Genomic DNA, 21,654 nt, shown 5'->3' on the forward strand with positions numbered 1-21,654 from the left:
GTCATATTTAATTTATTTCAATCACAAGTCCAAGTTCCATTATGCTCCTCATGTAAAGCTCTATGTATGAACAATGTGTTACATATTGTCCACCAGATGGCCCAAAGAACACCTCAGTGTCAGTCAGTCCCTCTGGTGAAATAATGGAGGGCAGTTCAGTGACTCTGACCTGCAGCAGTGATGCCAACCCACCTGTGGACAAATACACCTGGTACAAGAAGAATGGAGCTTCACTGAAAGGATCAGGACAGAGTTACAGCATCACTAACATAATCTCTGAGGACAGAGGAGAATATTACTGTGAGGCTGAGAATACAATAGCATCTATGAACTCTACTACTCTGAAGATCATTGTAGCAGGTAAAATTTTTCTTTAATAACTCAATACAAAATTACTTTTCAAGATATATCTTAATATTTATACTTTGGATTATTACACTTTTGTTAATAACTACAGGTTTGCTTATAAAATCCCCAAGTATTAACAAGTATTACATTGATATTCTGTTTTATTATTATAATAATATTTAGTTCATTAGAACATGCTGTGTACTCATATCATCCATATTTTATTTTAGGGAAACAGACCTCAGTTCTGACTGCAGCTGTAGGAATCATAGTGGTTGTTCTGGTTCTCATCCTCTGTCTCTCTGGACTCATGTGGTTCAGGTGAGTTTTTTTGTTGTTTATTATTTCACTTTAGAAGATTCAATAATTCATTCATTCATTTATTCATTCATTTGTTTACAAAACAGGAAGAAAGCCTCCAAATCCACCTCTGACCCAAAAGTCACAGCAGATGATGGACTGGTGAGTCTGTTGGAATCAGAAGATGACTGTGATTAATGTTTATGCTTTGTGGGACATTTCCACTCCTCATGTTGTCTGTCCACTCTCTCATCAGGGAGACTCTAGTCCAGTGTATGACAGCATCTCAGGCATGGTCATGACCTCTACTGCAGCACAGACAGCAGCCACAGACGACCAGGATGATGTTCACTACGCCAGCGTCCACTTCTCTCGCTCCAAAAACCAGGAAGTACCTCTGTACTCCACCGTCCAAGTGCCTCAGCCCCAGAAAGAGGATGAGGATGTCCAGTACGCTGCTCTGAAATTCAACCTCCCAGTGCTGCCAACAGGTGAGCATATTCTGCATTAAGGTCATTCATATGCTGCAGTTTATTGTAGGAGATGTCATCAATAAGAAAAACAGTTGACTCCTAGTGACACTTATGAACCCAAACTATGAACCCAACAATGGACATCTCAGGACAGTTACTATGACATGTATATAATGAGGGACTGATGTGATGATGGTTTTGAGGAACTGTTCTTCTGTTCCAAATGGAACCCTATTCCCTATTTAGTGCACTACTTTAGACAGAGCCCTATAGGGTGCCACCATTTGGGATGATATCTTTGTTTCATTTTTGTTTCTCTCTCTTCAGCAGCACAAGCAGCTGAGGAGGACTCCTCTGTTCTCTACAGTATAGTCAACAAACCCTGAACCAAGAAGACCTGAACGCAACAAACCCAGAACCAAGAAGACCTGAACACAACAAACCCAGAACCAAGAAGACACGAACACAACAAACCCAGAACCAGGAAGACCTGAACACAACAAACCCAGAAAGAAGAAGACCTGAAAAGAACAAGTTTGACAAAAATCATATATATCTTGACCTGTATATTTAAACTAAGTGATATAATGCCTGTGGAGGTGTGGAATATTGACCATTATAAACCGGGTTGTTTGAACCGTGAATGCTGATTAGCTGAAAGGCGTGGTACACCAGACCGTATACCATGGGTATTAACATTTGTATTTACTGGTCTAAGTACATTGGTAACCAGTTTAAAATAAGGCACCTCGGGGTTTGTGGTACGTGGCTAATATACTGTACCACGGCTTATTTTAAACTGGTTAACAACATAAATAGAACAGTAAACAAGTATTTTTACGTCATACCCGTGGTATATTGTCTGATATACAGTATAGACTTCTGAAATGCTGTTTCAGCCAATCAGCATCCAGGAACCAAACTACCCAGTTTATAATAGTATATAATAATATATGCCATCTAGTAGACACTTTTATCCAAATTCACTGCTATTACAGTCATGTTTGAATACATTTTTTGTATGGGAAGTCCCAGCAGGAATGGAACCCATGCACCATGCTCTACCAACTGAGTCACAGGACTACTCTATTCAAACTTAGAGTAGGAGTTCTGATCTAGGGTCAGTTATGACTTTGAAACAATGATGAATAAGAAAAGGACCTTAACATTTAAAAAATATATTTTTAAGTTGAAAAACATTGTATTTTCTGACCTAGGCAAGCTTGAGTTCCAGTTCTATGTTACAGTCCATTCGGAAAGTATTCAGACCCCTTGACTGGTTCCACATGTTGTGATGTTTCTAACTTATTCTCAAATTGATTAAATAGTTCTCTCCTCATCAATCTACACACAAAACCCCATAATGCTAAAGCAAAAAAGGTTTTTAGACAATTTTGCAAATGTATAAATACAAAAAAACTGCAATATCACATTTACTTAAGTATTCAGACCCTTTAATCAGTACTTTGTCGAAGCACCTTTGGCAACGATTACAGCCTCGAGTCTTCTTGGGTATGATGCTACAAGCTTGGCACACCTGTATTTGGGGAGTTTCTCCCATTATCTGCAGATCCTCTCAAGCTTGGTCATGTTGGATGGGGAGCGTCGCTGAACAGATATTTTCAGGTCTCTCCAGAGAGGTTCGATCAGGTTCATGTCCGGGCTCTGGCTGGGCCACTCAAGGACATTGAGATTTCTCCCGAAGCCACTCCTGCGTTGTCTTGGCTGTGTGCTTAGGGTCCTTGTCCTATAGGAAGGTTGAACCTTCGCCCCAGTCTGAGGCCCTGAGCCCTCTGGAGCTGGTTTTCGTCAAGGATCTCTCTGTACTTTTCTCCATTCATCTATCCCTCAATCCTGACTAGTCTCCCAGTCCCTGCCGCTAAAAAATATCCCCACAGCATGATGCTGCCACCACCATGCTTCACCGTAGGGATGGTGCCAGGTTTCATCCAGACGTGATGCTTAGCATTCAGGCCAAAGAGATCAATCTTGGTTACATCAGACCAGATAATCTTGTTTCTCATGGTCTGAGGGTCTTTAGGTGCCTTTTGGCAAACTCCAAGCGGGCTTTCATGTGCCATTGGCTTCTGTCTGGCCACTCTACCATAAATGCCTGATTGGTGGAGTGCTGCAGAGATGGCTGTCCTTCTTGAAGGCTTTCCCATCTCCACAGAGGAACTCTGGAGCTCTGTCAGAGTGACCATCGGGTTCTTGGTCACCTCGCCGACCAAGGCCCTTCTCCCCCGATTGATCGGTTTGACCAGGTGGCCAGCTCTAGGAAGAGTCTTGGTGGTTCCAAACGTCTTCTATTTATGAATGATGGAGGCCACTGTGTTCTTGGACCTTCAAAACTGCAGAAATGTTTTGGTACCCTTCCCCAGATCTGTGCCTCAGTACAATCCTGTCTCTGAGTTCTAGAGACAATTCCATCGACCTGATGATTTTTGCTCTGACATGCACTGTCAACTGTGGGACCGTATATAGATAGGTGTGTGCTTTACCAAATCATGTCCAGTCAGTTGAATTTACCACAGGTGGACTCCAATCAAGTTGTAGAAACATCTCAAGGAGGATTTATAAAAACAAGATGCAGCTGAGTTAAATTTCGGGTCTCAAAGAAAATTGTCTGAATACTTATCTAAAGATATTTCTGTTTTTTATTTTTAATACATTTGCAAACCTTTTTAAAAACCCTTTATTTGTTTTGTCATTATGTGTATAGTGTGGTAGATTGAGAATACAATTTTATTTAATCTATTTTAGAAGAGGGGTGTAATGTAACAAAATTTGAAAAAAGTTAGGGGGTCTAAATACTTTCCGAATGCATTTTATATAATTATGTATTTTTTTATGTTATGTTTCTGAAACAATCATCAACTTTGAGACTTTTGCCTCAACGTCCAGGAAAGTGTTCTGCTTGATGCAACGTTTCTTAATGCTTTTATCAAATGTTTGTTTTTGTAAACTGTGTTGTGACATTTTTTTAAATATACTTTTAACAATAAACTTCATTGTCATTGTTTTCACCTTGTTATAACAGTTTCTTCAGTTGAGAGAACATGGAAAGCTTTCAACATCTCAGCTCTTGTACTTTACAGTACATATAGTAACTACAAATAATACATTTACATTGGGTTGAATAGCAATAGTGGTTTATTCACCTTCAATATCATCATCATCATCAGTACAAAATAAACACAGACACTTTCAGAAGGAGCCATGTCCTGTTACATGAAATATTATTTATTGCCATTTTAAAACACATCATGCAGACACAATATGACATCATGGATGTTTGGAGTGTTGAAGGTAGTTCCACCAGCGAGGGCGTTCCACTCCGGAACACAGAAAGATGGAACATACCGGAATGTTCCATGATTGATAATATTACATCTCACAGTTAACAAGTTCAGATTATTTCTTGATTTAAAACCTTTTGTCAATAGGGGGAGCTGTTAGCATTATTTATTTTTTTACATTTCCAAATTAAACTGCCTTGTACTCAATTCTTGCTCGTACAATATGCATATTATTATTACTATTGGATAGAAAACAATCTCTAGTTTCTAAAACCGTTTGAATTATGTCTGTGGGTGAACCAGAACTCTTTCTACAGCGAAAATCATGACAGGACATGCGAAGGTCTGAAAACTAGGCTCTGATCTCGGATCAGTTTAAAACTCTGTGTGTGCCCTATGGATCGAAATGAACTGCACCCGCCTTCCCCTGGATGTCAGTAACCGATGAGAAGTGGAATGGTGTTTCTACGTATTTGTCAGAGCTTATAAAAGGGCAAGGAACGAGGTGCGCTCCCTTTTCGACTTCCGCCATTACGCAACGCAAGACCCCAGGATAGCATTTTGAAACGCTCAGTTATCGGCCTTAGATATGTCCGTCTGTAATTTAATTCGGTATAGGTGTTAGAAACATCATAACGAAGTTATTTGAAACCGATTTATATCAGTTTATGCGAGTATATTGCTATTTTCGGAATTTTCGTAGTATTGCGTTTGAGGATTTGGACATGTGTGTGCCAGGTAGCTACTGTTAGCTGCTAGTTCCGAAGTTGAAGTGGACGTTTTACAACAAAGCAACGATTATTTTGGACAAAAGGACACCTTGCCCAAGACTCTGATGGAAGCTCGTCCAAAAGTAAGAACTATTTATGATTTTATTCCGTATTTATGTGGAAAAATGTAAACGCATTTTTCGGCCAATATTGCGGCACTAGTCTAGCTGTAACGCACACTGTATGTCTAGTAAGGTTAATTTAAAAAATCTAAATCAGCGGTTGCATTAATAACCAATGCATCTTTCATTAGCTGTCCAACCTGTATTTTTTTTGTCAATCTAATCGATAAATAATCGTAAACTTAGGTGCCCTTCCAAGATGGCGCCGGCCAGAATGCATGCCATGTTTTGACTGATTACATAGCATAACCACGATTTGTGATGCTAAATATGCACATTTTCGAACAAACTCTATATGCATTGTGTAATATGATGTTACAGGACTGTCATCTGAAGAATTCTGAGAAGGTTAGTGAAAAAATTTATATATTTTGGTGGTGATAACGTTATCGCGCTTTTTGCCTCGAATCAATGCTGGGGTGATGTTAGCTCATGTGGTATGCTAATATAACGATATATTGTGTTTTCGCTGTAAAACACTTAGAAAATCTGAAATATTGTCTGGATTCACAAGATGTTGGGCTTTCATTTGCTGTACGCTGTGTATTTTTCAGAAATGTTTTAAGATGAGTAATTAGGTAATACACGTTGCTCTCTGTAGTTATTCTAGTCGCTTTGGGTGAGTTTTGTGATAGTGGCTGCAATGGTAAACTGTGATTTATACCTGAAAAATGCACATTTTTCTAAAAAAACATATGCTATACCATAAATATGTTATCAGACTGTCATCTTATGAAGTTGTTTCTTGGTTAGTGGCTATATATATCTTTATTTAGTCGAATTAGTGATAGCTACTGATGGAGTAAAAAAATGGTGGACAAAAAAAAGTTGTGTCTTTTGCTATGGTGGTTAGCTAATAGAAATACATATTTTGTCTTCCCTGTAAAACATTTAAAAAATCGGAAATGATGGCTGGATTCACAAGATCTGTATCTTTCATTTGGTGTCTTGGACTTGTGATTTCATGAACATTTGATTATATGATATCCCTGTGGCTTTAGGCTAGGCTATGCTAGTCAGCTTTTTTGATGGGGGGGATCCCGGATCCGGGTTTGTGACTCGTTAGAGGTTTTAACATGAGACAGTGATGGTGGGTTGAGTTTAGGAGTAGTATTAACACGAGAGAGTGATGGTGGGTTGTGTTTAGGAGTAGTATTAACATGAGACACAGTGATGGTGGGTTGTGTTTAGGAGTAGTATTAACATGAGACACAGTGATGGTGGGTTGTGTTTAGGAGTAGTATTAACATGAAACACAAGGCCGGCCTGCATAGGATTAGGCCTATGGCGGCAGATTGAAGAGGGCAGCATTTTCTGAGCTAAACTGACCAAGACCCACATCCAACAACACAGAAAACCTCACATAATTCTGCCTAAAAAGAAAGACAATTCCTCTCAACCAGTGGGGTTTTTAGGTGAGGACTGATTCCACCCTGTGATAAGCAGTAACCACTTTGTCAAAGACAGGGATGCAAAATATTTATATTGTCCATTCCCAGCATGCCTCTCCAGGGTGCTGTTGGAGAGACGCATCACTGCAGCGCTCCACCAACATTCTGCAAAAAATAATGCAGCAGATATAACATTTGGTATAAAGAATATGTGGCCTTTTCGGGAAACTTTTTACATCAGGTTTCTCCGATCAAATAGCCTAACCTAAATGACGCCCAATCACATAAAAAATGAGCTGACACTTCACAAACAACATATTCTAAAAACAGGACAGGTCAAAGTAAAATAGACAATATGGTCTGGACAACCAGGCTAGTCACTGCTGTCCAGGAGATTCATCCCGTGGGCTAAATTGCCATGATCAGTGGTTTCAAGTTTGTATCCTTCAATGTTTTACTAAGCTGATCATAGTGAGAGAGAAAAATATATTTCTGTATTTGCTGCTGTGTTAACACTTTGCAAATAGGCTCAGGATTACTCCTCCTGATAATTTTGGGTAGCTGAAATTAAGAGCTTAATTTTCCAAATTGATTAGTCACAGGAATCAGGACTAATTAAGTTGATGCAACGGCCTGTTTTACAAACGGTGGACCTACCAAATGGATGGTCATTCATAAAATTCCATTGTGGGCCGACATGGTAGAAAACACCCCCGTAAGCACAGGCCGACGTCTTTTGGACATCTTTTTTGGTCATGTCCGAACTGGCAGTCTTTTTTGGTGTTTTACAAATGGTAGGCCTACAACATAGATGAGCATTCCTAAAATTAAATTTCAGACAACACTGTAGGCTATACCTCATTAAGCACCATCCTACACTGACACCTCTTGGAGGTCTTTTTTTGGTCCTGTCTGGACTGGATGTTTTTTTGGTGCATTCCGGACCGGCCCTGATTTCCACGTTCACGGACGTTGATTTTTGGTCTGGTCAGGTCCAAATCTGAACCAATCATAGACGTTGGTGTTAGGCCAGCTTTCATTTGGCCCAAACACAGACGTACATAAATAACGTCTTTTCATCTTTCATTCAGAACCTAAAGTGAACCTAACTTCAACGTCTGGAAAAATAAGTATTTTAAAACCACGACCTAGAGAGGTAACACCGGCGATCAACTTAACACTTTACAACTAAGCACGCTGAAAATAAACAAGCCTTCTGCAGAGTTGCACACACTGTGCACTAACCAACAGCTCCACACAGAGAGCCAGAAGAGCTTTATTTCCTCCTTCCTGACTGCTGATGAGCTCTTAAAGTGGCAGCGCACGGTGAAGGCTCTGTGCAGAATACGCCACAACATTAACCTATATATGGATAACAGTCTACATTAGACTATATATAGATAACAGGCTACATTAGACTATATATGGATAACAGGCTACATTAGACTATATATGGATAACAGGCTACATTAGACTATATATGGATAACAAGCTACATTAGAATATGTATAGATAACAGGCTACATTAGACTATATATGGATAACAGGCTACATTAGACTATACATGGATAACAGGCTACATTAGAATATATATGGATAACAGGCTACATTAGAATATATATGGATAACAGGCCACATTAGACTATATATATGGATAATAGGCTACATTAGAATATGTATAGATAACAGGCTACATTAGACTATATATGGATAACAGGCCACATTAGACTATATATGGATAACAGGCTACATTATACTATATATGGATAACAGGCTACATTAGACTATATATAGATAACAGGCTACATTATACTCTATATGGATAACAGGCTACATTAGAATATGTATAGATAACAGGCTACATTAGACTCTATATTGATAACAGGCTACATTAGACTATATATGGATAACAGACCACATTAGACTCTATATGGATAACAGGCTACATTATACTATATATGGATAACAGGCCACATTAGACTCTATATGGATAACAGGCTACATTATACTATATATGGATAACAGGCCACATTAGACTCCATATGAATAACAGGCTACATTATACTATATATGGATAACAGGCCACATTAGACTATATATGGATAACAGGCTACATTCGACTATATATAGATAACAGGCTACATTAGACTATACAGTATATGGACAGCAGCAGTCAATACAGCAGACTATGGTGATGATGATACTGATTCCTCTGCTAACTAGTGCTACTACCAGTGCTGTACACAAGGGTCAACAGTGTAACATAATATGATAGTGGCATGTTGTAATACTACAGACATCAGTGTTTGTGTGATTAAATGTGACTTTGTCAAGTAGCCAGTGTTGTGTTTCACCATTCTATCTGATGTATTGTCAGTTTGTAATGTGGTTATTAGTCCAATATTATTGAGGACATTATTATTAGGATGGTGCGGTAATGTTGAGATGCCAGAAGGGAGAACTCTAGTCTAGAACACTGGAACCTTCAGTACCACTTTGATGCAGCTGATGAGGAGTGTAAATTGAATGGGATGTAGAATAGAATGAATGACATCATGGAACTGACCAAATGTAAATGGAACTTTGACCTGTTCCATGTAGAACTCAGAGGGACAAGGAATAACATTCTAAGATATAATAAACATTCCACATAGAATAGTCAACATATTGTTAACATGGTTCTGTATTTAAATGAAAGTGGAAATGGGGGACATTTTGTCCATTTTAGAAATGTAGGACCCATTTTAATACAGTAACCTCTCTTCTCTGACATGCTGTTCTGGTCCTTATGCATGTTAATGTCTTAAAGAGGAAGGAAAGGACAGTTCTGTATCAGCTACTTGTGTTCTGACTACTATAAATATGTATCAACCACAGAACACACACTTACTAGCAGTTCCCTCTCACTACCAGTCAGTTGACTCACTGTACAAGACCTCTCCCCTTCAGTGTGTAAGTACTCTTGATATCTTGAAATGTGGTTTTTGGTTATTTGTTTTTAGTAATAAGTCATATACTTGAGGTTAATGTATCATTTTACTTGTTGTTATGTTTTGAGCTGTGTTTTGGTTGTTACATCAGGGCCAGTATTCATAAAGTGTCTCAGTGTAGGAGTGTTGATCTACATAGTGATGAGATGATTAACCAGGGTAAAAAAGACACACAAACAAACATTGTAACACTGCAGTGTGTGTGTGTGTGTGGGGGGGGGTTTGTACATTGCTAGACATGACCACCTTGTTGACCTGATTGCCAGTGAGGTGAGACAAGTACTCTCACCAACAGCACACATGCATAAACATTCTTGTGTCAGGGGAATTTGGTTTTATGTTGATGATGATGTGTTTTCCTGTGTGCCAAATACACCAGATATAGTTGTTGTGGGGAGAGGCCAGGGGGAGGTGCTCATTGTGGAAGTGGGCTGCTCATTTAACGGCTACATGGAGCAGGTCTTTACAGAGAATCTGCTTAAATACCAGCCCCTCGTGGTGCTTGGACAGCCTGGGTGGAGGTGCTAGCTGGTGGAGCTGATATTTGGCTGACAGGCTGGCAGTGTGTGGCCTCCAGATTGAGGGTCTGACAAAAACTAGGACAAAACAATTAACTAGGTACTGCTCTGTTTCAGCTGTCATGCTGTTTCAAGAAGGAGGTCATTTCTGGACCCTTGAGTGCCGTACATACAGGGACCATTAAAATGTTTAAACCCTTTTTAAATTTTTTATTATTGCTTCAAATAAAGTATTTAAAATGTATGTGTGACACAGCAGATTTATCGTAGGGCCCTTCAGGACCAGACTGAAAGTGAGTAGGGTGGACATCTATACATAAGATGTGATGTGGATGAGAACCTGTGGCCAAATGCATAAGACAGGGTTGACTAGTATTGCTACTGTATCTGTATCGGTAGATTGTGTATATACACATTCTTGTATTTTGGAATCACTCAATGCCAAAAAATGACATAAAACATATTGAAGCATATTGCAACATGTCTGATTCATTCCTGTAACATATACTGCATTGAATTCTAAACAGTAGAGAGGTGTCATTCTTGTTTTGTCAAGGCATTTGACAAAACAAAACATTGTGTAATGCTACATGTTGTTAGTGTGTTTTAGGTCATTGTTTTATGAGGGACAAAGTGTGCTTGTTGGGTGACAACCTTTGCTAGTGTTATGGAAGAATGAGTTGATTTGATGAAGTGTATGAAGTGTTTTGGCAGTTTTAGTGCATTTTGGATGTGAAATTAACTGCTGTGCCAAGCTGAAAGTTGGTTAGGAGAACTGTGTGAAGAGTTTTGAAAAAGTGACCTAAGTATTGAGAGGTGGTCCTAGCGATTGTAATAAAAACTGTAACTGCAAAATTGTATTTGTAACATATCACCTTCCACTAGAGGTCAGTAGAGTGAAGCTTAAGGCTTTTCCAGTGTGTGTGTGTGTGTGTGTGTGTGTGTGTGTGTGTGTGTGTGTGTGTGTGTGTGTGTGTGTGTGTGTGTGTGTGTGTGTGTGTGTGTGTGTGTGTGTGTGTGTGTGTGTGTGTGTGTGTGTGTGTGTGTGTGTGTGTGTGTGTGTGTGTGTGTGTGTGTGTGTGTATGTGAGTCACCCTCTGTTTATCCTCACAGCTTGGGGATAAGATTTATCATTGAACCTGGTGGTCAGTCTTTAGGCTGCTGTACAGCTTGACGGACCGTAGAGGATTGAACATTTATCCTCCTATATTTGGGGATCTGAGAAAAAAACAGCTTCAGAACAATCAATGTAGAAATATGTGTTTACATTACTACAGATCTGGGGCCTGTTGCACAAAAGTAGAATTAAGACATCCGGGATAAATGACTCAGCTGAGCTCAATGAAGCCAAAACATGTGCGTCCAGGCTTAATTGGTTGCACAAAGACCAAGCCAGGATGAGCAGACACGGATTCATTAAGCCAGGTGAAACCAATCCTGGATAGGTGCGCGCTCACGGCTCACTCAAATAGACCCCGCCACAGATCACAGATTAACTGATTTACCATGGCAACTAGAGCCGCGTACTTTTCCCCGTCGGAAGCACAAATCCTCATGGAGGCATACGAGGAGGTAAAAGATATAATTAAGAAGAAAGGCAACACCGCCACAGTGATAAAGCAAAGAGAAAAAGCGTGGCAAAGTATTGCAGACCGCCTGAATGCGTAAGTAGTGCAAAATTACACACTCACCGCTCCGCTGAAACATCACAATTACAATTCAAATATTTAATTCACATCTCCAAAAATGCAGTTGTACTGTAATTATGAAACGGTTAAATTTTTAATTGAAATGCACTGCAGATATGAGTGAAATTGTGTAAAGTAACTCCATCACACTGTATAAAGCTATGATACATTTTTTTATATTTTTACTGAAAACAAGACAAAAATACCAAGTAATTTTTTGCAGTGTGACTCCATTAAATGTGTGTGTGTGTGTGTGTGTGTGTGTGTGTAGATTAAACATGAACGGGACAAAACGGACATGGCAGCAGGTCAAAATCAAATACAAGAACATTCTGCAGAATGGTATGGTCCCTGACTAATATTTAACAAAGCACAAGCATATATTGTACCCAGAAGGTGCCTGCTCACACATTGTCTGTACTGTTTTAGCAGTGAAAAAGAATACCCACAGACAAGGCACGGGTGGTGGGTCACCAAAGGCTGACCTTACCCCAGCAGAGGACATGGCCTTGGAGCTATAAAGGCAGGCCCGTCTTAGAGGGGATCCCTGGGGGGAAAGAGACGAGCATAGGTTCCTCCCAAGATGCCACCCGCTTCATTCAAGGTATGTCCTTCCATCTCTACATGGGATACAACCACATTCATATTGAATCAATTTGGACTGTCTGACTTTGGTTTACCTATTGCCTTGCAGTGTCTGGCAGCACTGTGTTCCTGTTAGAGCCACCAGCACAAGCACCAGACGATGCTGATCCAGTGAGTACTCCATCAAAGGCATACTGTAGGCCTGGCATGTCTTGTCTACTAGCTTCAATATGAATCCGATTAAATGTGATAGGGTGAAGGCCCCAGTGCAGCAGCAACAGCACATGATGGAGACGATGATGAGGAGGAGACCATCTCTCTGGATTCCAGAAGGCATGAGGTATCATGTTAAGACTGTGAAAGTACTATTTACTCTACAATGGTGAGGAGTCCTCATCAAAATCAAAAAATCTAATTTCTTTTACAGGACCCAGATGCTATACAGTGGGAAAACCAGCCTGGCAACATAGTGCGTATTAATAAAAGGACACCACATCCTGCCAAATTCCAGCTGCGCTAATTGTATTGTGTTCACAGAGCTCACAAGCTATCAGAAAGTTGTATGGCAACCACCTCCGGCGCCAAATAGAACTGGCAGACATAGACATTCAGTACAAGAAGAAAAAGATGGAAAATCTTGCACTGGAGTCCGAAATAAAAAAGAGGACAATTAGGAAACTGGACCTTGAAATAAAAAAACTTGAGAGGGAGGTGAGATATGCCTTCAATGTACACTGTATGCTAACTGTAACACAAATGTATTAATCATTATTTTTCTTTCCTCCCCCAGCTCCAAGAAGATGACACAGCTCAAAATAAAAATTAGGTATATTCTCGTAAAGTCAAGTGAGCCATGACATATGAGCTCTTATTGTGAGCACACAGGACGGTGGCTTCTTTCTAAGGTTTTTTTTATTTTCCCAGCAATCAGTACAACCAAGTCATCGTTATAAGGCATCGCCCTCTTTTGCCCACCCCCCCAGCACCAGGTGTGGCCACTAGCCTATATGAAGGCCCAAAATTGTGTGTTCCTTTCTGCTCTGACAATGGCATGCCCATTCGTGCGAGATGTGGTGGATGAAGAAGCACTTGTGCTGAGGAGAGCCAACAGGCGAGAAAGGGTCTTCAGGGACCGGTTGGACCCACTGGCCTTCCCTGATGACCATCTATATGAAAGATACAGGTTTTCTGCAGATGGCATCAGGTATCTATGCAGACTACTGGGTCCCAGGATTAAGCACCGCACTGCACGGAGCCATGTACTGAGTGTGGAGCAAATGGTTTGTGTGGCCTTGCGCTTTTTTGCTAGTGGAGCCTTCCTGTACTCAGTGGGGGATGCAGAACAGCTGAACAAGGCCACAATTTGCCGCACAATAAGGAGTGTGTGTCTGGCTATCAAAGCATTAGCAGATGTCTTCATCTCCTTCCCTGGCCACAGAAGACTCTGTGACATCAAAGAGGAGTTCTATAGGATTGCAGGTAAGAGGATCTACAAATTACAGGACAACTGTTAACACATAGTAGGATACTCATTACTTTGTGTGACAGGTTTCCCCAATGTCATTGGTGCAGTGGACTGCACACACATAAGGATAAAAGCCCCCTCAGGTGCCCATGAGGCCAATTTTGTGAATAGGAAATCCTTTCACAGCATTAATGTTCAGGTGAACATAACTTTTTGATATTGTCCATTGACGAACACTCTGCATTGCCAGTGATGTGCATTGATTGGTGTAATATTCCTCATCTTATGATTTCAGATGGTCTGCAATGCTGACTGTGTGATCAGCAATGTTGTGGCAAAATGGCCTGGCTCAGTCCATGACTCCAGAATCTTTCGGGCCTCTGAAATCTATCAGTGCCTATCACAAGGTAAGCCACACAACCCCTATTTATAACCATCATGGCTGTGTCAAGAATATCACTGTGTTTATGAGGTAGTAATGATGAGATTTTGTGTTGACAGGTGAATTCTCTGGTGTGTTGCTGGGAGACAGGGGGTATGGCTGCCAGCCTTTTCTCCTGACACCTTTCACAGACCCCCAGGAAGCACAGCAGGCCTACAACCATGCCCATGCCAGGACCAGGGCCAGAGTTGAAATGACCTTTGGCCTCCTGAAGGCACGCTTTCACTGCCTTCACAAATTAAGGGTCAGCCCTGTTAGGGCATGTGATATTACTGTGGCTTGTGCTGTCCTCCACAATGTGGCCTGCCTGAGGAAGGAGAGGGCCCCCAGAGTGCCACCAGCCATGGACTGGGACAATCCGGCAATCTTCCCTGATGACGACAGTGGTCGGCTGCTGAGGGACCAATATGTGTTGAATTATTTTAGTTAGTATGTGTGCTTTCAATTTTGGTTAAATATGTCCTGCGGTGGCAGAGGAATTTGGGTTTTTTTGGGTTCGTTTTTTGACGAATTTGGCCTCTTATGATGTTTGTGCGGTATACTGTGTGTAATACAAGGCTGCAGGGAGGCTACTGCATCCATTCATTTGTCTGTTCAGTTGATGTGTATGGATTTGTCCTGCATTTATTTTAGTGTGCAGACATGCAGGGTGTGTTATATACAGACCTTTGAATGTGTATGTATCATTTTGTATAATATGCTTGGATTCTGTGCTTTCCATCTTGTAGAGTCACTGTGACTTCAGTTTCGAAAGGAGCTGATGGTTTACCTGCTTTGTTTTGTCCTTATTCAATAAAGGAACATAATGTTACACATTGTGTTTTTATATTCATATGGAATGTGTATTTGTTTATATGACAGAGTACTAGGGCCACACTGAAGAAAAAGGATAAAGTCATAAATTTATGAGGCTGGTTCTTTCTGCAGAAAAGCTACATATTGTTTTTACAGTTTTGATACTTATGACAATGTGATACTTAATATTCTGGCACATCAGCATGTCTTTGTTTATGAAACCATACTGAAGTACAATTTCACGAAATGCCCCACATCTGTCATTTTAACAACTGTCCTCCTTTAAAACAACTGGTTACAATATTATGACTTGTGTTTTTTTCCCCTCTGTGGCCCTAATATTCTATCATTTTATATATAGCCTTATAGTCTATGGGAAACTGTAAATTATCTAATGATAGCAACATCATCTAAAAATCATTTTTTATCCAAAATCATTGAAATTAATGATCACAAACGTTTAAATAATAACAGTGGGTCTAGTTATATGTGATAACAATGTATAGTGAGCAGTGAAATAACTATTGGTTTCCATTTGTGGTGACTGCTGACTGACATTAGGGATGAGATTAAATAGATCCTGGAATTTAGCCTGGTCTGGAGCAGGCTAGCTCCACAGAATAAATCTCCATGGTAATTTATACCATAACATATCCTCCTGCCCCCTATCCATCTTTAGTGCAACCGGATTACAGATCAATTGAGCCAGGATCACCAAGATATCCTGGCTTAATCCCTTATCCTAGTTTTGTGCAACAGGCCCCTGTTCAGTAACTTATTGTTGTTGTTGTTGATGATGATGAGGATGATGACTTTATTGTATCCATGTAGCCATGATAAAAAAAGGGTGAAATTAGCGGAAGAGAGTGATTTGACAGTGAGTTTCCATTTACGAGGGAAGAGACTTCGCTTCCTTCCATTGTTAACGCCCCCAAACTATCCGGAGGTGATTTTGCATTCTGGGTAACCAAGATTAAGCACAATACAACACAACACAATATGAGCCTGGTTCATTTTCAGTAATGAGGCCCTGTACCCCATTTACAGTTTCTACTTCAATGTATCAGGTGGAGTTATTCACCAGCTATAGAGTGAGTTGTTGTTTATGTTTCTAAGACTGCAGGTTGGGAGATGCAACAATGGCCTTGAGAACAGCAGGAAGTGTGTTGGTGGTCTTTCTCTGGTCTGTAGCAGGTATGGTCCCTTTCTTATCTTTAAGATGCTCTGTTTGTCAATCTACAGATATTTCTAAAAGCATAACCATTTTTATGTTATACTGTCGACACATTTTCCGTCTCCACTTCACTTTAAACAGTTTTCTTCCTCGCCACACTGAGCGAAGCTTATCTGTGGTTTCCATTCACACTCAACCAAAGAGTATCAATGTCTCAACTCAGCAACTATGGAACAAAGTGTTAGTGTGAGTCAAAAGACCTTGAACTTAATGTAACATCCTTGTGATGTCTAACTGTGTTTCAGTGGTACTGGGGCAGAATGGCTGGAGTGTTACATACACCACTCAGAGTATCTGTACCTTGAAGGGGTCAACAGTGGAGCTGTCCTGCTCTTACACATATCCCAGAGGTTATATAGTCACAACTACCTTGTGGTTCACTAAAATTATTGATGTGGAGAATTATGTGAGTCTGTTAGATGACCCAGACTACAAAGGTCGTGTGACGTACCGTAGTGATAAGACGAATGGACACACCCTGACAATCACACACCTGAGAGAGAGTGACTCAGCTACGTACATGTTCAGATTTATAACAGATCAGACCGGAGGGAAATATGTTGGTAGCCCTGGAGTCACTTTGTCTGTTACAGGTACAGTGATATTATATATAATGCTAATCTGTTTAGTTGGTTCTGGAAAATTGTCTTGATTTGTATATAAATAATATAAATATGAATGTATGTGTATAATAGGAATGTCTGAGTTGATGGTTTGAGAACGTCCACTCCTGCCTCATTTCAACTAGACAACAGTTCATTGAGGGTTTTAATGTTGTTATCTACTCCAGACCTGCAGGTGAAGGTGACCACTACATGGTGGTCAACGACACTGACCTGTAGCACCACCTGTACTCTGACTGACAACCCCACCTACATCTGGTACAGGAACAGCAAGAATGTACAAGAGGACTCCTCCCCCTTGTACTCAGTCGACTTAAAAACTGAAGACAGCTTCTACTGTGCTGTAAAAGGCATCAATTCTCCTGCAGTGTGTGAGTGTGACTAAAACACTTTTAAAGTCTTACAAAATCATCCAATACATCACTGGTCAGTGTTGATGTTTAGTGAAACAGACATCAAAGAGGGCTACTATTTCATTTAGATTAATGGTTGTTGATTTTACAGTTCTATATACTTACACCATTTCATAATGAGAAGGCTAACTTTTAATTTGTCTGTTATCCCAGATGGCCCAAAGAACACCTCAGTGTCAGTCAGTCCCTCTGGTGAAATAGTGGAGGGCAGTTCAGTGAATCTGACCTGCAGCAGTGATGCCAACCCACCTGTGGACAAATACACCTGGTACAAGATAACGTACAAGAAAATGTCAATGAGACATTCTGGACAGAGATACACCATCCATAACATCAGCTCTGAGGACAGAGAGGGATACTACTGCGAGGCTCTGAACATTATAGGGAGAGAACATATCCCTGTTCATATTAATGTTATATGTAAGTATCTCACATTCTGTCCATTTTTGGTACTCTAACTTTACAGATTTCATTCTGACATCATGCATTTATAATCTCATGATACTACAGCAGTGTTTCCCTGGATTCCTCTGTCATATCTCACATTTACATTTACATTTAAGTCATTTAGCAGACTCTCTTATCCAGAGCGACTTACAAGTTGGTGCATTCACCTTATGATGTCCAGTGGAACAACCACTTTACAATAGTGCATCTAACTCTAAGGGGGGGGGGGGGGGGGGGGGTTAGAAGGATTACTTTATCCTATCCTAGGTATTCCTTAAAGAGGTGGGGTTTCAGGTGTCTCCGGAAGGTGGTGATTGATTCCGCTGACCTGGCGTCGTGGGGGAGTTTGTTCCACCATTGGGGTGCCAGAGCAGCGAACAGGTTTGACTGGGCTGAGCGGGAGCTGTACTTCCTCAGAGGTAGGGAGGCGAGCAGGCCAGAGGTGGATGAACGCAGTGCCCTTGTTTGGGTGTAGGGCCTGATCAGAGCCTGAAGGTACGGAGGTGCCGTTCCCCTCACAGCTCCGTAGGCAAGCACCATGGTCTTGTAGCGGATGCGAGCTTCAACTGGAAGCCAGTGGAGAGAGCGGAGGAGCGGGGTGACGTGAGAGAACTTGGGAAGGTTGAACACCAGACGGGCTGCGGCGTTCTGGATGAGTTGTAGGGGTTTAATCGCACAGGCAGGGAGCCCAGCCAACAGCGAGTTGCAGTAATCCAGACGGGAGATGACAAGTGCCTGGATTAGGACCTGCGCCGCTTCCTGTGTGAGGCAGGGTCGTACTCTGCGAATGTTGTAGAGCATGAACCTACAGGAACGGGTCACCGCCTTGATGTTGGTTGAGAACGACAGGGTGTTGTCCAGGATCACGCCAAGGTTCTTAGCGCTCTGGGAGGAGGACACAATGGAGTTGTCAAGCGTGATGGCAAGATCATGGAACGGGCAGTCCTTCCCCGGGAGGAAGAGCAGCTCCGTCTTGCCGAGGTTCAGCTTGAGGTGGTGATCCGTCATCCACACTGATATGTCTGCCAGACATGCAGAGATGCGATTCGCCACCTGGTTATCAGAAGGGGGAAAGGAGAAGATTAATTGTGTGTCGTCTGCATAGCAATGATAGGAGAGACCATGTGAGGATATGACAGAGCCAAGTGACTTGGTGTATAGCGAGAATAGGAGAGGGCCTAGAACAGAGCCCTGGGGGACACCAGTGGTGAGAGCACGTGGTGCGGAGACAGATTCTCGCCACGCCACCTGGTAGGAGCGACCTGTCAGGTAGGACGCAATCCAAGCGTGGGCCGCGCCGGAGATGCCCAACTCGGAGAGGGTGGAGAGGAGGATCTGATGGTTCACAGTATCAAAGGCAGCCGATAGGTCTCCACCATGCATTTATAACCTCATGATACTACAGCAGTGTTTCCCTGGTTTCCTCTATGTCATATCTCCACCATGCATTTATAATCTCATGATACTACAGCAGTGTTTCCCTGGTTTCCTCTATGTCATATCTCCACCATGCATTTATAATCTCATGATACTACAGCAGTGTTTCCCTGGTTTCCTCTATGTCATATCTCCACCATGCATTTATAACCTCATGATACTACAGCAGTGTTTCCCTGGTTTCCTCTATGTCATATCTCCACCATGCATTTATAATCTCATGATACTACAGCAGTGTTTCCCTGGTTTCCTCTATGTCATATCTCCACCATGCATTTATAATCTCATGCTACTACAGCAGTGTTTCCCTGGTTTCCTCTATGTCATATCTCCACCATGCATTTATAATCTCAAGATACTGCAGCAGTGTTACCCTGGGTTCCTGTGGTGGGGGTGGGGGCTGTCCTGACTGTTGGAGCTCTTCTACTCACCATCTACTGCTGTATGAAGATGTGAGACAGCCATTTACATCTATTGTATTAGTAACATATCAACTTCCACTAGAGGTCAGTAGAGAGCAGAACTCACGCTGTCCCTCTTTACAGGAGATCCACAGGAGGAAGTGATGCCACAGCAGACACACAGGTAATAATGTCAACAACCAAAGTTATTTCAATCCTAATAACATAGACAGTAAGCAAATTAATTTACATAAAATGTTGGAGGGAGGGGTTCGTAAAGTGCTCCTTCAGTGTGTCTTCTTTCAGAATGTGAGGGATTCCCCAGTGACACAGCCCCTCAGAAAGATGCTGAGCCCTCCGATTATCAGAACTGAAGAGAACGACCACAGAACCTGGAATGAAGAGAACAACCACAGAACCTGGACTGAAGAGAACCACCACAGAACCTGGACTGAACAGAACCACCACATACCCTAGACTGAAGAGAACCACCACAGAAACTGGACTGAAGAAAACCACCACAGAACATGGACTGAACAGAACCACCTCATAACTTGGACTGAAGAGAACCACCACAGAACCTGGACTGAAGAGACCCACCACAGAACATGGACTGAAGAGAACCACCACAGACCCTGGACTGAAGAGAACCACCACAGAACCTGGACTGAAGAGAACCACCACAGAACCTGGACTGAAGAGAACCACCACAGAACCTGACTGAAGAGAACCACCACAGACCCTGGACTGAAGAGAACCACCACAGAACCTGGACTGAAGAGAACCACGACAGAACCTGACTGAAGAGAACCACCACAGAACCTGGACTGAAGAGAACCACCACAGAACCTGGACTGAAGAGAACCACCACAGAACCTGGACTGAAGAGAACCACAACAGAACCTGGACTGAAGAGCTACAGCATCAAACCAAAGCTAGGCCTCACAGTGCTATTTTCTTACTATCATAATGCTTTCTAATCTAGAAGGTTTGAGACAATGAGCTTTAACTTTTGAGTAAATGCAGGAATTTAGATTGATCTCCTAACGATAAATACAGTATGTGCACTATCGTTCAACAGTTTGAGGTCACTTAAAATTTCCTTGGTTTTGAAAGAATAGCATCAAATTGATCAGAAATGCAGTGTAGACATTGTTAATGTTGTAAATTACTATTGTACCTGGAAACAGCAGATTTGGTATATAATATCTACAAAGGCGTACAGAGGCCCATTATCAGCAACCATCACTCCTGTGTTCCAATGGCACATTGTGTTAGCTAATCCAAGTTTATTATTTTAAAAGACTAATTAATCATTAGAAAACCATATTGCAATTATGTTAGCACAGCTAAAAACTGTTGTGCTCGCTGATTAAAGAAGCAATGAAACCGGCCTTCTTTAGACTAGTTGAGTATCTGGAGCATCAGCATTTGTGGGTTCGATTACAGGCTCAACATGTCAATTTATCTGTTTACTGTCTATAGATTGTATTGGTTATCTTTTTTATGGGATTTTGCCAATTCCAGATTTTTATAACATATAACGTTCTGGCATGTCTTAGCGACACAAAAAGGAATTATATTGACAAGAGCTTTTAAATATGTGTATCTCTCGAGTTGCTCCTGATCTGTTAAAATATGTTTTACTTTGTATTGCTGTCAGTCATTATTGGGCATTTTATATTATGTAATACCATATTGTTCAGAGTCATGATATTGCTTGTTTTATTATCAAATTATTAATTATTACATATTTTAGATACATTGAATACAGTATAAGCATCATGTTATAAATAAGCTCAAAGGTAGACAATATATAAACAACAAATAAATGGATTATTTTGTTAATTTACATTAAATCAGAACTATTTCCATTATGCTCTTGTTTCTTGTATTTCTGCCTATTGGACACA

The 21,654-nt window shown here is 41.1% G+C and overlaps 3 protein-coding genes and 1 long non-coding RNA gene across 5 annotated transcripts in view; 3 read left to right on the forward strand and 1 right to left on the reverse strand.

The window, feature by feature from the left end:
• The window catches only part of LOC139568064 (B-cell receptor CD22-like), a 114,269-nt gene extending 111,982 nt beyond the window's left edge, over positions 1-2,287 (forward strand). Inside the window, exons 6-10 of one of the 2 annotated variants that reach the window (XM_071389758.1) lie at positions 97-360; positions 579-669; positions 756-810; positions 905-1,139; positions 1,449-2,287. In XM_071389758.1, the coding sequence (XP_071245859.1) occupies positions 97-360; positions 579-669; positions 756-810; positions 905-1,139; positions 1,449-1,507 (704 nt within the window). In that variant the 3' untranslated portion in view covers positions 1,508-2,287. The remainder of the gene's footprint in view (positions 1-96; positions 361-578; positions 670-755; positions 811-904; positions 1,140-1,448) is intronic. The other variant, XM_071389759.1, reaches the window with a different exon arrangement.
• LOC139568076 (uncharacterized) overlaps positions 1-21,654 on the reverse strand; it is a 245,886-nt gene that overhangs the window by 191,173 nt on the left and 33,059 nt on the right. The gene's annotated exons all lie outside the window — the stretch shown is intronic.
• Positions 11,436-15,225, forward strand: LOC139568070 (putative nuclease HARBI1). Its single transcript, XM_071389766.1, has 11 exons — positions 11,436-12,241; positions 12,329-12,503; positions 12,594-12,655; positions 12,738-12,824; positions 12,912-12,953; positions 13,022-13,195; positions 13,275-13,310; positions 13,409-13,963; positions 14,033-14,148; positions 14,245-14,356; positions 14,451-15,225. Exons 8-11 carry the CDS (start codon positions 13,492-13,494, stop codon positions 14,819-14,821), a joined length of 1,071 nt encoding a protein of 356 aa, XP_071245867.1. The 5' UTR covers positions 11,436-12,241; positions 12,329-12,503; positions 12,594-12,655; positions 12,738-12,824; positions 12,912-12,953; positions 13,022-13,195; positions 13,275-13,310; positions 13,409-13,491; the 3' UTR covers positions 14,822-15,225.
• LOC139568067 (cell surface A33 antigen-like) lies at positions 16,303-21,613 on the forward strand. Its single transcript, XM_071389761.1, has 7 exons — positions 16,303-16,380; positions 16,666-17,013; positions 17,211-17,414; positions 17,610-17,876; positions 19,696-19,792; positions 19,886-19,925; positions 20,048-21,613. Exons 1-7 carry the CDS (start codon positions 16,326-16,328, stop codon positions 20,216-20,218), a joined length of 1,182 nt encoding a protein of 393 aa, XP_071245862.1. The 5' UTR covers positions 16,303-16,325; the 3' UTR covers positions 20,219-21,613.

Source organism: Salvelinus alpinus, chromosome 2, assembly GCF_045679555.1.
Source record: "Salvelinus alpinus chromosome 2, SLU_Salpinus.1, whole genome shotgun sequence".
NCBI lineage: Eukaryota > Metazoa > Chordata > Actinopteri > Salmoniformes > Salmonidae > Salvelinus > Salvelinus alpinus.